At 42.7% G+C, this 13,485-nt stretch overlaps 1 protein-coding gene across 2 annotated transcripts in view; it reads right to left on the bottom strand.

The window, feature by feature from the left end:
• Positions 1 to 11,138, bottom strand: part of LOC117494997 (cGMP-inhibited 3',5'-cyclic phosphodiesterase A-like) — a 71,419-nt gene extending 60,281 nt beyond the window's left edge. For both annotated transcript variants that reach the window (XM_034146053.1, XM_034146054.1), the window contains exon 1: positions 9,573 to 11,138. In XM_034146053.1, coding sequence (XP_034001944.1) covers positions 9,573 to 10,490 — 918 coding nt within the window. In that variant the 5' untranslated portion in view covers positions 10,491 to 11,138. The remainder of the gene's footprint in view (positions 1 to 9,572) is intronic.
• Positions 11,139 to 13,485: the final 2,347 nt, after the last annotated feature.

Here is a 13,485-nt window from a genome sequence, read left to right as displayed (position 1 = left end):
ACACAACACACACACACACACACACACACACACACACACACACACACACACACACACACACACACACAAGTACGTGCTGTTCATAGCCATCGATTGTGGCCGAGTATAAACGGATGTCACCTACACAAGAACACGTCAGCCCTGACATCGTTTAGTGTCTCCAGGCAATGCAGAGCAAAGCATCAACAAATCAATGACACCTTGGCTTACCGGACTGCATGGCGTGTGCATGGCGTGTGCGTGTGCGTGTGCGTGTGTGTGTGTGTGTGGTTACAGTGTATAGAAAAGTCTTATTGGAGGGCTTCACTACTTTATTATACTCCTCACAGACGGAGAGTCAGCGGCCTAGGCATGGTTTTTGGACAACGGACTGAGGACAAGCTCGAGAGCATGCCTTCGTCTAACCAATTCTCTAACAACTGAGCAGAAACTCACGCTTCCAAACTCAATAATACAGTCTGTATAGTTGAACTCTTGCAAGTGTGGGAACATCTTGAGGCCCTCTGGATGTCTTGTCCTCACCATGCACCCGACAAGTGGATATCAATTTGAGATGGCATTCACTTTGAAAAATAAATAATAAAGGTTTGACATTCATTGCGCTTAGCATATTAAAAGGAAAAAAAGTTAATCAAGACTTTTCTTTTGTGTCCCACATCAGTGACAATGAACACACTTCAATACACGTTTTTCTTCAAGGAATGATGCTAACAAAAACAGATGAATAGGAAACAACAGAACCACGGACCAATTGGCTGTAAAAGTTGCTTCTTTTGAATTACTTCCTTGCCCATTAAGTGCTTTTATTTTGTTAACAAATGTCCTTAAGTCAGCCATTAGCGTTTTAGTTTGAGTGGATTCAGGAAACTGACCAATATGGTAAAAACACAACTCCATTGTTAACTGTTCGAACATGGTGTGTCCATAAAAATCCTTATCATATAGACATGGTTTACCATTATGCAAATGCTGCACAGCACTAAAACTATAATTTCCACTTTTAATATCTGACTAATTGAAAGTGACCGCTCAGAAACAGCCCTAACCCAAACCCTAAGACTCTCGCTGCTTCAAGGGGTGAAATAACCCAACTGATGGACAGATGTACAGACATTTTCTTTTCTTTTTTCTCCAACATATTTAGAGAGTAAAACATGGCATTGAGCGGGGAACAGCAGAAGCCTTGTTGGCTGCAGGGACAGACAGACTCACGGCGAGCCAGTGAGGGACGGGGGGGCTCACCAGGCAGAGGTTACAATAACACTTCTCCTCGCACCACGCCATCGAGCTACACAGACATGCAGCCTGCTGACAGGGGGATATCACACTCTTTGCTACACTGCGTTTAATTGAGGTCCACTAGTTACTAAGCAGATTATGAGTTGAGAAAGTTTATGAAATGTAATGCATTGTTACAGATTAAAAGGCTTACAGTATATAGTAAGTTATAAAATGAGTTTGAGCTTGATAAGAATTAACATGCTTCTCAAATGTTTATGAACTACAAATATTTACTTTGTATAACTCAGGGTCATACCTTCTGTTGTTTTTGATACTGCAAGTTCAATTTGGAGATAAAACTTGTAGTTGTACTTCTGTATAACTTTTATTAGCAAAGCAGTTTTTGTTTGTTGGAATGATACTTTTTCCCCAAGGGAAAGATACAAAAACGTCTTAATCGTTTATATCTGTTATTGAAAATGAATGAAAGTCCTGTTGTGAAATGAAAAAGTCCTAATGTTTACAGGAAAATGTTTGCTGCATGAAGTTTATTATGCAATATCCTGTCCAGTTGTAGCCATGAGTAACAAACTAGGCAGTGAACTGCTCAAATATATTATTAATCAACATCTTTGGATTTATTGGACGACACCAGTCAGTGAGGTTCAACATGTTCCTGCTTGTTAAATGAAGGGTGAAACTGTGTTTCTAGTTGAGACACAATAGCCAGAGAGATCCTTCTGTCCAAAATGTGCATGTGAACACTCGGAGGCAGGAAATTAACAGTTGTTTCTTCCATTTGTTTTTCACAAATTCAACTGACTGCAGTTATTTACATCTTGCACCACTCTTCCCTCCTCTCTCCGCTTCTACTCCCTCTCACAAACATGCACACATACACACTCACGCACACACTTCCCCGGGGCGATGTGAGAGTGTCTATTCATTCGGCAGAGGCCAGCTGCACACCTGGTGACAGCCCAGGATGGTGGTGTTGGCTCAGGTCAGGGCGTGCGGGAAGGGGAGGGCCGAGCAGAGCGCCCACAGGCCCGTCCTTCAGGCTCTGCTCAACCTGCACATTCCAGCTCATTTAGCGCCGGGGCCGGCACAGGAATGTCCCCTCATGTAAGGGATCACTGTCTAAAAGGTGGGCTCCTCGTGTGATTGAAAAGGCCCTTCAGGAGGATAAATAAAGATGAAAGCTGAACGTGCTGAGTTCAGTTCCCCAAAGTGATGTGCCCTCCTACCGGATATGTACAAGCACCCATTAAACTGCCCATCCTTTAAAGAGCAAAAACATTGCCTCAACATTGCAAACATAAATTCTTCACAAAGAGTTGGAAATACAACTTCAGTCCTTTTTGAGCACTGACCTAAATGTAGTGAGATTTAGCAAAAAATGTAATTAATTAAAAGTTGAGTACATTTTGTATCAGATGTTTCCTGTTAATAATAAAATGTTAGACTGTATTTGAGGTTTACCCTCTTGCACATGACTGTTCGTGTGAAAACATTAGATGTTAGACTTATTTGCTTAATAAAAAGGGGGATTTGGCAGACAACAATATTAATATATACCAAATATCAAGTATGAGATGTACCCATTTAAGTATACAACTATTCACTTTCTTTTGGTAAACTAAAAACAAGCCAAAGACGCATTGTTTCAAACAACCTCTTCAAGATGTTCCAGAAACTAGTGAAAATGTAAAACCCCAGACAGAGAGTCAGATCAGCGGGCGAGAACAGTGTGACAGACCTCCTCCTGAGCTGCACAACAAACACAACTTCTACTACCACTTCTGCTGAGATACTCTGCCACTGAAGATGCTACCTTTTGTACTCATTTCCTACTGTACAGTCGCTGTCTGTGAAGGTTGTTTGTCCAGATATTTCGTTGCTGTGTAGTTTTATAATACGTTTGCATGCCTTCTATCTGAACATGGTTACTTTGAGAGTGCTGAATATTACTATTTGTTTTTAAACATTTTATAAAATGTGATTTATATTACTTGTAGCATTTTCTGATGCATTAGGTATCTATTTTCCTGCCTGCGTTTGCCAAAAAATGCTCTGGTAACAATGCTCATGTATCATCATATTGGCCCAGTCCTATTCACACTTAACCCAACATATCCACATATGCAAATGCTCTAGTTCTTCACAAACACACATTGTTTTCCTCTCTCTACACACACACACACACACACACACACACACACACACACACACACACACACACACACACACACACACACACACACACACACACACACACACACACACACACACACACACACACACACACACACACACACACACACACATACACACATACACACATACACACATACACACACACATACACACACACACACACACACACACACACACACACACACACACACACACACACACACACACACACACACACACACACACACACACGTGCCAGGAACATTCTGTTCACCTCCACTGAAATAGTCGGTCTCTTTTGGGAACACAGACAACTTGAGTGACATAATTGCCTCATTCTAGAAAAGACAGCAGGAGAAGAAAGTACAGCATGTAATATACCCTTCATCACATACAAGAGAAGAAAATTATTCGCTTCAGCTTCTGCTGTTCTTCTCGAATGTGAGTGAGGATCTTGAGGTGTTAATATGTGTGCTGTGTGTCAGGACTGGAGGCCTGTGCCTGTCTAGCACTTCCAGCTGCGTTGGGTTGAGTCTGTGGTTTGAGGCCCTCCGTGTTTCTACGAGCAGATTCAACCTCTAAGCCTGCAGCAGCTGGCAGCCATCAAGCTGCTGGCAACACACACACACACACACACACACACACACACACACACACACACACACACACACACACACACACACACACACACACACACACACACACACACACACACACACACACACACACACACACACACACACACACACACACACACACACACACACACACACACACACACACACACACACACACACACACACACACACACACACACACACACACACACACACACACACACACACACACACACACACACACACACACACACACGTCCTTCCTTCCAATTTCCATGGTAATCAGTGGGGAGCCAGATCTTGGTGGTGCCAGGAGGGAGGAGAGCGAGGGGAGGCACTCACCTTCATCCTGGACCTCTGGTAGGGTTGGCTTAAGAGATCAGAGGCTCAGGGCAACAACTAGGATGTGAGCTACTCTCGTTGCTGTAAATGAAGTTAATGCAGGAATTGGACACAGATGGGTGAGCAATGTAATGTAGAGTTTAAAGGATAATTCCGTTTATTAAAACTTCCTGCTATGTTCGAGGGTCTTAGTTTCGTACTTTTTTCCGTTGTAACAATCGGTAATACCAAGATTTTTCCTACACAGTTGATTCCTTGGATCAAATAAGACAGAAAGTCAATACAAAAAGTTCAGATGCGGAAATAATAAGGCAGTCAGTGATTACACTGTCATTATAATATAAAGCTACAGACAGCAGCTGATTGTCTTTACTTAGCATAACGACTAGTTGCTATATCATGGTAATCTTTATATTATAACAGAGCCAGCATGCTGTTTCTCCCTGTTTATAGTCTTTATGCTTAAGCTACTTAAATCCGCCACTAGGTGTAGCTTCATATTTATTCAACATAAAACTTTTGTTGTTATTGTCGTTGTGAATGCCGTTTACAGAGGACTCCAGGAGTACCTATTTTTACCAACATTTTAGGTGCCCTTTGTTAGAGTGATGTTGCCTAGTAAACAGATCGTATCATTTTAGTTGGTGAAAACAATGTAATCATAAGGAAGTAAATTGCATCATTCTTTAAACATCTGGAAACTAGCCATAGACGCACTCCTGTCTTTTTGGAGAGACAACAAATGTGGCATGAAGCTCTTGTTTATGCCGCCACAGACCAAATCCCAGTGCAATGTGGCTTCACGCTGCATAATCAACAACGTGGTAGAGGTACTACAGTACACAAACAAATCTGGAGCACAAGCTTCGGCACGCTTAAAGTTGCTACGCTGAATCAGTAAGACCAAGACCCCTCCACCATGCAGGAGCGTACGAGTGAGCCTGCAGTTTTGCCTGGCTACTCAACAAAACCTCGAATGACCTACTTTTGATTTCTACCCCACAAACACACATCGCAGTTCATACAACAGGACTGAATGGGGATTGTAAGTGTGAAGTGGATCGACCAATCACAAGTCACACAACTTCATGCTGGTATCAGCTACCTTTCCTAATGCAGAGTAAGGTTTTCAATGAAACCCTTTCCAAACCAAGGCAAGTCCAGTTAAATGATATCCCAAGAGGCGATGTGTTTAGAATACAAACAAGCTGTTGGGATGAGAGAGCGCAGTGGCCCAGTGGTAAATCACTTCCCTACAGGCTATCAACAACCTCCTCCATCCAAAACACAATTCAATTATGGATGGTGCAGCAAAAATAGAGTAACAGGAAACATTTACAACAGCAACAGTAATTGTGTTTGGATCCCATTCCACAGGAAGTCATTACCATAGATTTCAAGAATATCTTTATCATCCAAGTTAAGAAAGAATTTCCTCCTCTGGTTGGGATAATATTTGTGTTGGTGTCAGTGAGAGGACAGAGAGCAGAGCACCGCGGAGAGGGATGGAGTTACTGACAGAAAAGGGAGGGGCTTCCAACGCCTCCTAAAGAGAAAAGTCTGAAAAGCAGTGTTTTGCTAAAGTCCACTCCCCTTCCTGGCCAGCCAGCCCTGCTCAGACTTTGCAGCTCAGGTAAGATTAGTTAACAACATTGGATAAGAGCTGGCAACATGGCAGACTGGTTTCCTCTGCATGAGAGGAGAGGAAGTTCTATGACAGTGCTGATGTCTGCAGACGGAGAGCCTCGGACTCAAATTTCCTTACACACTGTGAAAAGCAATCCACGCCACAAGTCCACACCTCTTCCTCCAGTTCAATATTCCCAGCTGAAACACAGTAGACCGGCCTGTCATTTTGTATTAACCCAAGAAGGAGGACTATCCCGCAGAGGCCCCCGCTAACCGCTATCAGATCAGCTGATAATGACCTTCTTTTATTACGCTCATGATGGGAAGGACAACATGCATCTACTTAGTGAGCTGATAGATGCTGGCAGACAATGTTCTAATCAAAAGGAGGGAAAATGGCTGTTTATTAAATCCACAAATCGCCTCGGAGCATGGCTTTGGCAGAGCGACGAGGGCAACATGGCAGCTTTGAGGCTTCTGAGGAAGAAGAGTCAGAGGGATAGCTCTCCGCTCTATTTATTTTCTAAATAAACTGTTTTTACACAGTGCCTATCAATCTGAAGAGCATTTATATAAGACTCTAAGGTCTGTGAGAGACGATTCCTGAAAAAAAACAAAGTTAAGTATACGTAAGCCGTAATCCCTTCTTCAACCTCACACCATTCTTCAAACACTTCAGACGCACGGCACTAATGCAAACATTGTCACGTTAACAAAGTGCAAATCTACTCCTTGTTAAGGTGCTCTTACAGCTTCCTTTAAACATCATAACTCTGCTGAACACGGCAAGGGTACAGAAGTGTAACAACATCATGTAGCCTCTTTAGGTCATCTATAACTGACAAGCAGTACCTGGAGACATATGGCCTTGTTACTGTCATGCAGTCATTTCGTCTCCCAGGGAGAGGCAGTTAGACACTTTTTGCTGCCTACCGTCTCTGCTGTTACCGTCACCATGTGGTGGTTGCATTGTGGCCCCCAACATGCGTCTGACCCCCCCCCCAGGGAGGCCAGAGCCCTGTGTGAGCGAGGTGATGACTAGAGAGGGTCAGCATGGGCTTGTTTACACATTACAGACCACACAGACAAGACACGGTTAAGACAGCATATGTACACCATGTGTGTCTCAATTACAGGCAGGCCATGAAAGCTCAACTGCTTAGAGATGAGAGCGGTTGGTAGCTCACTCAGGTTTCGTTACAGAAAATCTATTATATTCTTATTTTCACATACTATGAAGACAGTTTGAGCACTGCTGTCTTCATCCCACAACAGAAGCGTGTAATAGAGATCATCTCTCAGCAGAGGGCTCCAGCCTGGCTGAGGTGACAGAGCAGAGGCAGAGAAGTCTTACATCCATCTTTACAATATATTCTCTGTTTTGTTCATCTTGTTGTTCCATTCTGCTCAGCTGTTATTGGGATATGACTTTAAGAAAATAAATTGGAAGCAGAAAAATGTGTTAAGTGCCGTAGTTGCATCAATGAGAGTTGTTTACAACTAATCTCTTGCTTTTAGGGCTGTTTTCATTGTTCTCTGAGAAACTCCATATTAAATCCCCTAGAGTTATGGAGTCTGAATTCAAATGTAATTCATCTGACATTCATCTTCTGCGACAGCAAAGAAAATCATTTTTTGGTTTGTTGATTAAAAACCTGGTAATGTTCACGATTACCAAAATGGAAACACTTCTGTAAGCAATGTTGTTTTTTTTAGCTATATACAGTTTTCTTCTTGTTTCTTATCATATGAATATGAGATTACAGATAAAAGGTATAACCTTAATGGAAAATGTATATAAACAACAATGCATAATAATTCAATTGTCTTTGTATATGTAAATACATATGACATTCTCTCCATCATGTGCATCATAGTACTTTTAAACACAGCAGTTTAAAATAATATGCCATCAGTGCACATTCTTGTTTATGACCATACAGCAAGTATTCAATGTAAACAATGCAACCATCTTCCAGCTCATCCAAAAGAAAAAGATACATCCTCACTCCCTTTCTGCAGGAAACTACTTCATATTAAACTAATAATGATTGACACTTGGATTAGCTTCAGCTGAGACATCAAACCTAAATCAGAATAAAATGTAAACTGTAAAGTATCTAAGAGTCTTTTCATATCCGATGTGTGTATGCAGGAGTGTGTGAGTGTCACCACAAAGAAAAACAAACAAGCACACTACAACGCTAACTAGCCTGAGAGCTGAGGGCATCTTTCAAGTGGCCGGCCGACAGAGCAGCCTCTCATCTCACAACCTCACCGCACTCACAGGTCACAACGAGAGCTTTGATCACTGCAGAAATCTGTTTCCCATCCACATGCTCAGCATGCTCATTGATTTTCCATAAGGAGGGCCGAGGAGCTGATAAGTCTGCTTGAGTGAAGCCCCCCATCTCCTTTCAACAAAGGTATGCATGTGTTTTAGAACTAGAGGAGGTTTAAAGCAGAGCTGCTACATTCCAGGAGTTTACGGACGGCAATCCCCGATAACTGATGAGGAGCAAGTGGTTTTAAAGTCCAGGACAGAGAGATAATAATGCATTTGTCGGTTTTGTGGCAGTGGCTTAGAGATCATCCGGGGAGAATGTTTGACATAAATAATTAGGGATGAGATGAATCATTGACATCGTGTCCTCAGCTTCCCTTTCTCATCAGCACTTGAAAGCTGTTTCCAAAATAGCATCCCTTCAGCAACTAAATACCAAATTTGGAATTTTATTTGAAGAAAAGAGCTACACTTGCAATTATACTGTATACATTTGCATTAATAAATCATCAACTCGGACTGACTGGAGCACATTTTCATAGGAACATTTCAGACATGTGGAATAATTCATAACTTTAGAAGAAGATAACGTAACATAAAATACAAAAATAATGAAGCATTATGCAACAATTTTAGAGAGATGTTAAAACAGAAAATAAAATATTATAAATCGTTGTAATTCCTTTTTTGCCAGCCAATGGCTGTAAGTGGATCCACATAATATGACATGATATCAGTCCAAAGACGATCTGAGCAACAACAACTGAGCAAAGATAAAAGCAAAATGTCTTATCCGCACTGTAGTGTAAAACAGAGGCATGACATGTAAACACGTACTGTAATACAAAAAGAGAAAAGAAAAAGAAAATCTACAACTACTACTTTTTTAAATGATTATGATCCAAGTAATACTATTGTATTTTCATTATTATTACAATTATTAGCCTATTATTGTTGTTGTTGATGTTGTGGTGGTGTGTTATACTACACATAGAAGAAATTAAAAAATACACCTCTCTAATCCTCAATCAAATATGTATTTACAGTAATAATATTAATAATACAAATACAAATAAAAATATGTTTTTAATAAATAATAATAATAATAAAAATAATAGTAATAATAATTGTTATAATAATAATAAACAAGGCCATTTTGTATGATTGTTTTTGCTATATCCCTTCTCCCTCCTTTCCTCCGTTTCCCAAAAACACAAATCTGGTCATTGTAAGCAGAAAACAAGGCAAAAATAGAAAAGTTGTCTGGGACAGAAACTTCTTACCTGGTCCCTCTGGATGCATGGCAGAGAGGTCCGGCGATGTGACTTACTGTTGGACTGACTGTGTGCCATCTCTGAGGCTATCACAGAACTGGACCTCCTGCGCCTTTTAAATACAGGGATCTCTTCCCTGGCTCCAGTCACGGGGGTGCAGCCCTCCTTGTGTCTCCCTTGGTTGGGAAGGAGCTTGTCAGCATACCTCGCCAGCAGGATGCCCAGCACTCCAACCAGGTACGCTACGTACGGTCTCCAAGTGGACCGAACTTTTTGCAGCGAAAAGAGTGAGATAGTCCTGACAAAGCTGATGAAAAATATCAACGATATGCCCTGATTCAGCCGTGCTACCATGAGTGCACCGGTGGCCACGCAGACGAGCACGACCACGGCTGCTGTCGTGAATGAAAACAGCTGCTCATCTGTCCCGTACACGAGAGACCACGCCGCTGATTCGCCCAGGTGGCACAAGGTTAGAAAGGAGAGGGCGCTCTGGATGAGCACTCCGCAGCGGATTAAGTAGACACCGACCCAAAAGAAGGCACAAACGAGGGTAAACAGTGGGGAAACAACACTCCAGCAAGTTTGCAACAGCTCCGCCGCGCAGCCTGAGACGAAGTGAAGGGGAGACGATGAACGCGAGAGTGTGTTGTCAGCGCTGCTGCTGCTGGCTTCAGCTTTCCAGTCTGCACATTTGACCAGCAGAGCGAGAAAAACCGAAAGCGACCCCACACACACCGCACTCCGGAGTCTCTGGGAACTCCATATTTTTGTGAACATTAGCCTCACCCACGACTCGTAATCTCGGTCACGGCACAGTGGGATGACACATGTTTTCACATAACCATTGCTATCCGGTGCGCTGAAGCTTTTTTCACGAGTGCTGCTCTGCGCACCGGTACTGTCAGATTCTGCAGGCATCGCCATCACTCATGGCAGATATGAAGTATGAGGAAGTCTATATTGCATCTATAGCAGTGTGGTCATGGGACAGGGCATGAGTAGGTGACAAAACAAACATCAATTATTGTACGCATAATGAAAAAGTACAGCGAATACGCGCCCATGCGTCTCCAGTTACGCATGGAGATGGGCTGCCACTGAACGCATTCCCTTTGTTTATCCAGGTGCGGGTGGAGAAACTTGTGCTCGAAACAGCATAAAAGGATCCTGAATGACAGAGTTACTCAGATGTTATTCAGATCTAGGGCACTGCTTCTCTGCACACACGCGTCCTGCTTTGCCCTCCTTATTGGCGTGTCTTCCCTTTGAGTTCTCCTTCTCCTCGCTTTGTGGCTCCACGGCCCCTTCCGTGCAGCAGCAGCAGCAGCAGTCTTTGCAAAACATCAGTCCCGTTCCGTGAACACTCAGTGACAAAACGCGCTCCCCGTGTCCATTGTGTGAGCACTTCCCGGTCTCTGATGAAACAGTAGAGGCTCCCCTGCTACTTTCGAGGATATACGCTGCTCAGGAATTTAAACAGTTTGAGCGAGTGTCCGTCAGGTTACTGCTCTGCGTTTTGTGGGGCAAATCCGGAGTGTTTGTCACCAGCTCTCCAACCAGCTCTCAGCTCATTCACACCCCCGAGTTCCCACTTCACACAGGGAGCAAGATTACAGCAGCAGTGAAACCCCCAAATCTGATCTCAGCCAGCCCAGCAGGCGTTGTCCTAATTAGATCTGAATTATGTTTAGATTTGTTATCTCTTCTGAGTCTTACATCATAAAAAAATGAATTATTGTTTTTTTTAATACAGCAGCAAAACCAGTTTTTCTATCAAATATGGTTGACCTATATAAACATTTCAGGCCATTTGTATCTCAATTGGTGCCCTTTTGATGTGTGGTTTTAAACTACATCGACACCTCTTGAACTAGGTAGCAATGTTTTAGATGTTGATGAGAAAGATGTTACCTCTTCACACACAAAGCTTTGCTGTGAAATGTTCAGAATATTCCTGTGGTTGCCCACCAGCTTGACTCCTAATGTCCCCACTGCACCAGGTCATTGAAATATTCATCGTACTTTAAGTGTCACTGATGATGTGTTGCGTCACAGTGGAACGGTCTCCATCAATGTTTCAGTATGCAGGTCTTCCGTGTGCATAAGAAATGTGTGCTCAGTCCAGGAGGCACACGTGTGTACCCTCAGATGTAAAGCTCTCCTGGGATCACACCTTCGCACATATATAAACATCTAAGCAAGCACATAAGAATATGAAGTATACTGTGCACAGTATACTTCTCGACCCTCTCTCGTACATATTTTTATACATTTACCCCTGAAGCTTTTCAACATCTGGTCTTCTCACAGCATCCAAATGAAGTCAGAGCGTTCTAATTGACAATGCTCTGTCATGCCATGCTCTTGCAACCTCATGTCCTTCATTAATTCATGCAAATCCTGCAGCCTTCAAAACTGAGAAGCAGCCTATTTAGCAGGTGATGCAGATGTTCTTGAAATCTGTCTTTTTTTCCCTGTCTCTACCTGTGCTCTTTCCCAGACAGCTCAGCACTCTCTCTATCAGTGTGTGTAGACAGAGTCCTGTGGACCCCTTGTCAGTTGTGATTAGCGGGAAGTACGGGAGGAGAAGAAGTGCTAACAGGGAGCGATAGGAGCAGGAGGAGGCCAGATCCTGTCCGTCACCTCTCAGCACATGCTCACTGAGTGCCAGACAGCCTCTTTCAATGCAGTGTATCACACAGGACGGCTGTCGGCTCCAAGTGCGAGCAGATTGTTGCGACAACATCTGTTTTTTTCACCTTATCAAAACCCACATTTGTAACTTTTCTTTGGAACAGTTGAAACAATACTGCTTCATCTGAATGGTTTATTTAAGGGGTGACAGGAACAGAAACGTTCTCTTTTTACAAACAGAAGATAAGAGCAAGACAAAGGCGAGAGGTGTTGAAGACAGCCAGAAAACTGGGATATGCAGGCATTCATTTTTCTTGTAGGACACGGGTGCACTAATGTTGTGACATTGGTGTTCCTCTTTTATATTTCAGAGGCAAATTCATCATGTCAGGGGCAAAAGGTTGTTCAAAATAACTTTATCTGTGTGTGGTACGGTGATATGAAATGACGCAGGTTATAATATTTTAAAGGCTGGAAAACAAGAGAAAAATTACAGTTATGCCAGATGTGGAATATCTGGATCAACTATGAAAAGCCAAAACAGCTGTCCTTTTTTTCCTGAAAACTGTCAATGGCCAGGAGGAATGACACCCAGCATAACTTGCATTTTCTTGTATGAAAAGCATCACTTTCTGGTTCAGATGAAAACGAAAAACCACAGTTACAGCAGCCACGGGCAAGATCATTGGGCACGGGTTGTATCGACAAACCCGTCTAGAGGCCTTTCTGAATTACCCGGAAGAATTTTAACGACTGGGGAATGCTCACGTAACCATCTTACCCTATTTGGCTGTGTCACGGTCCACTGTAAAAGAGGAATCTTTTTATGAGGAGCAATTCATCAGACATCTGGTTTGGGTGTAGCATGGGGGGCAGTGATCTGATGTGACCTCGCTCAGACCCTCACTGGCCTCTGGGACTGCGGCTGACAGATATGATGTATACTCAGGACGTGTGAACGTGCTACACAGTTGTTTACCATTGATCCACCGCACACTGCACCACCTACTGTACATGCTCTAAATGATCCCATAGGAACATGAACAGATGACCTACCTCACACTAAATTACATTTCAGAAAAATCTGGTTGCAAATTACTTTCAGTTATCTTTAATGTAACTCTACAATAACAGCCGTCGGTTCAATCACACTTGGCAGGAATTGTAATGAGGCACATGAGCTACCAAATGTGGATTATCTGTACATGATTACACATACAACACAGGATGATTTAGAGTCCTTCAAAGACCAAGCGAAGAAGAAGAGCGAGCGGCTGAATGGAGT

The sequence above is a fragment of the Trematomus bernacchii genome, unplaced genomic scaffold, assembly GCF_902827165.1.
Source record: "Trematomus bernacchii unplaced genomic scaffold, fTreBer1.1, whole genome shotgun sequence".
Classification (NCBI taxonomy): Eukaryota; Metazoa; Chordata; class Actinopteri; order Perciformes; family Nototheniidae; genus Trematomus; species Trematomus bernacchii.
The sequence above is the reverse complement of the archived record's forward strand: the minus strand, read 5'-3'. Positions and strand labels throughout refer to the sequence as shown.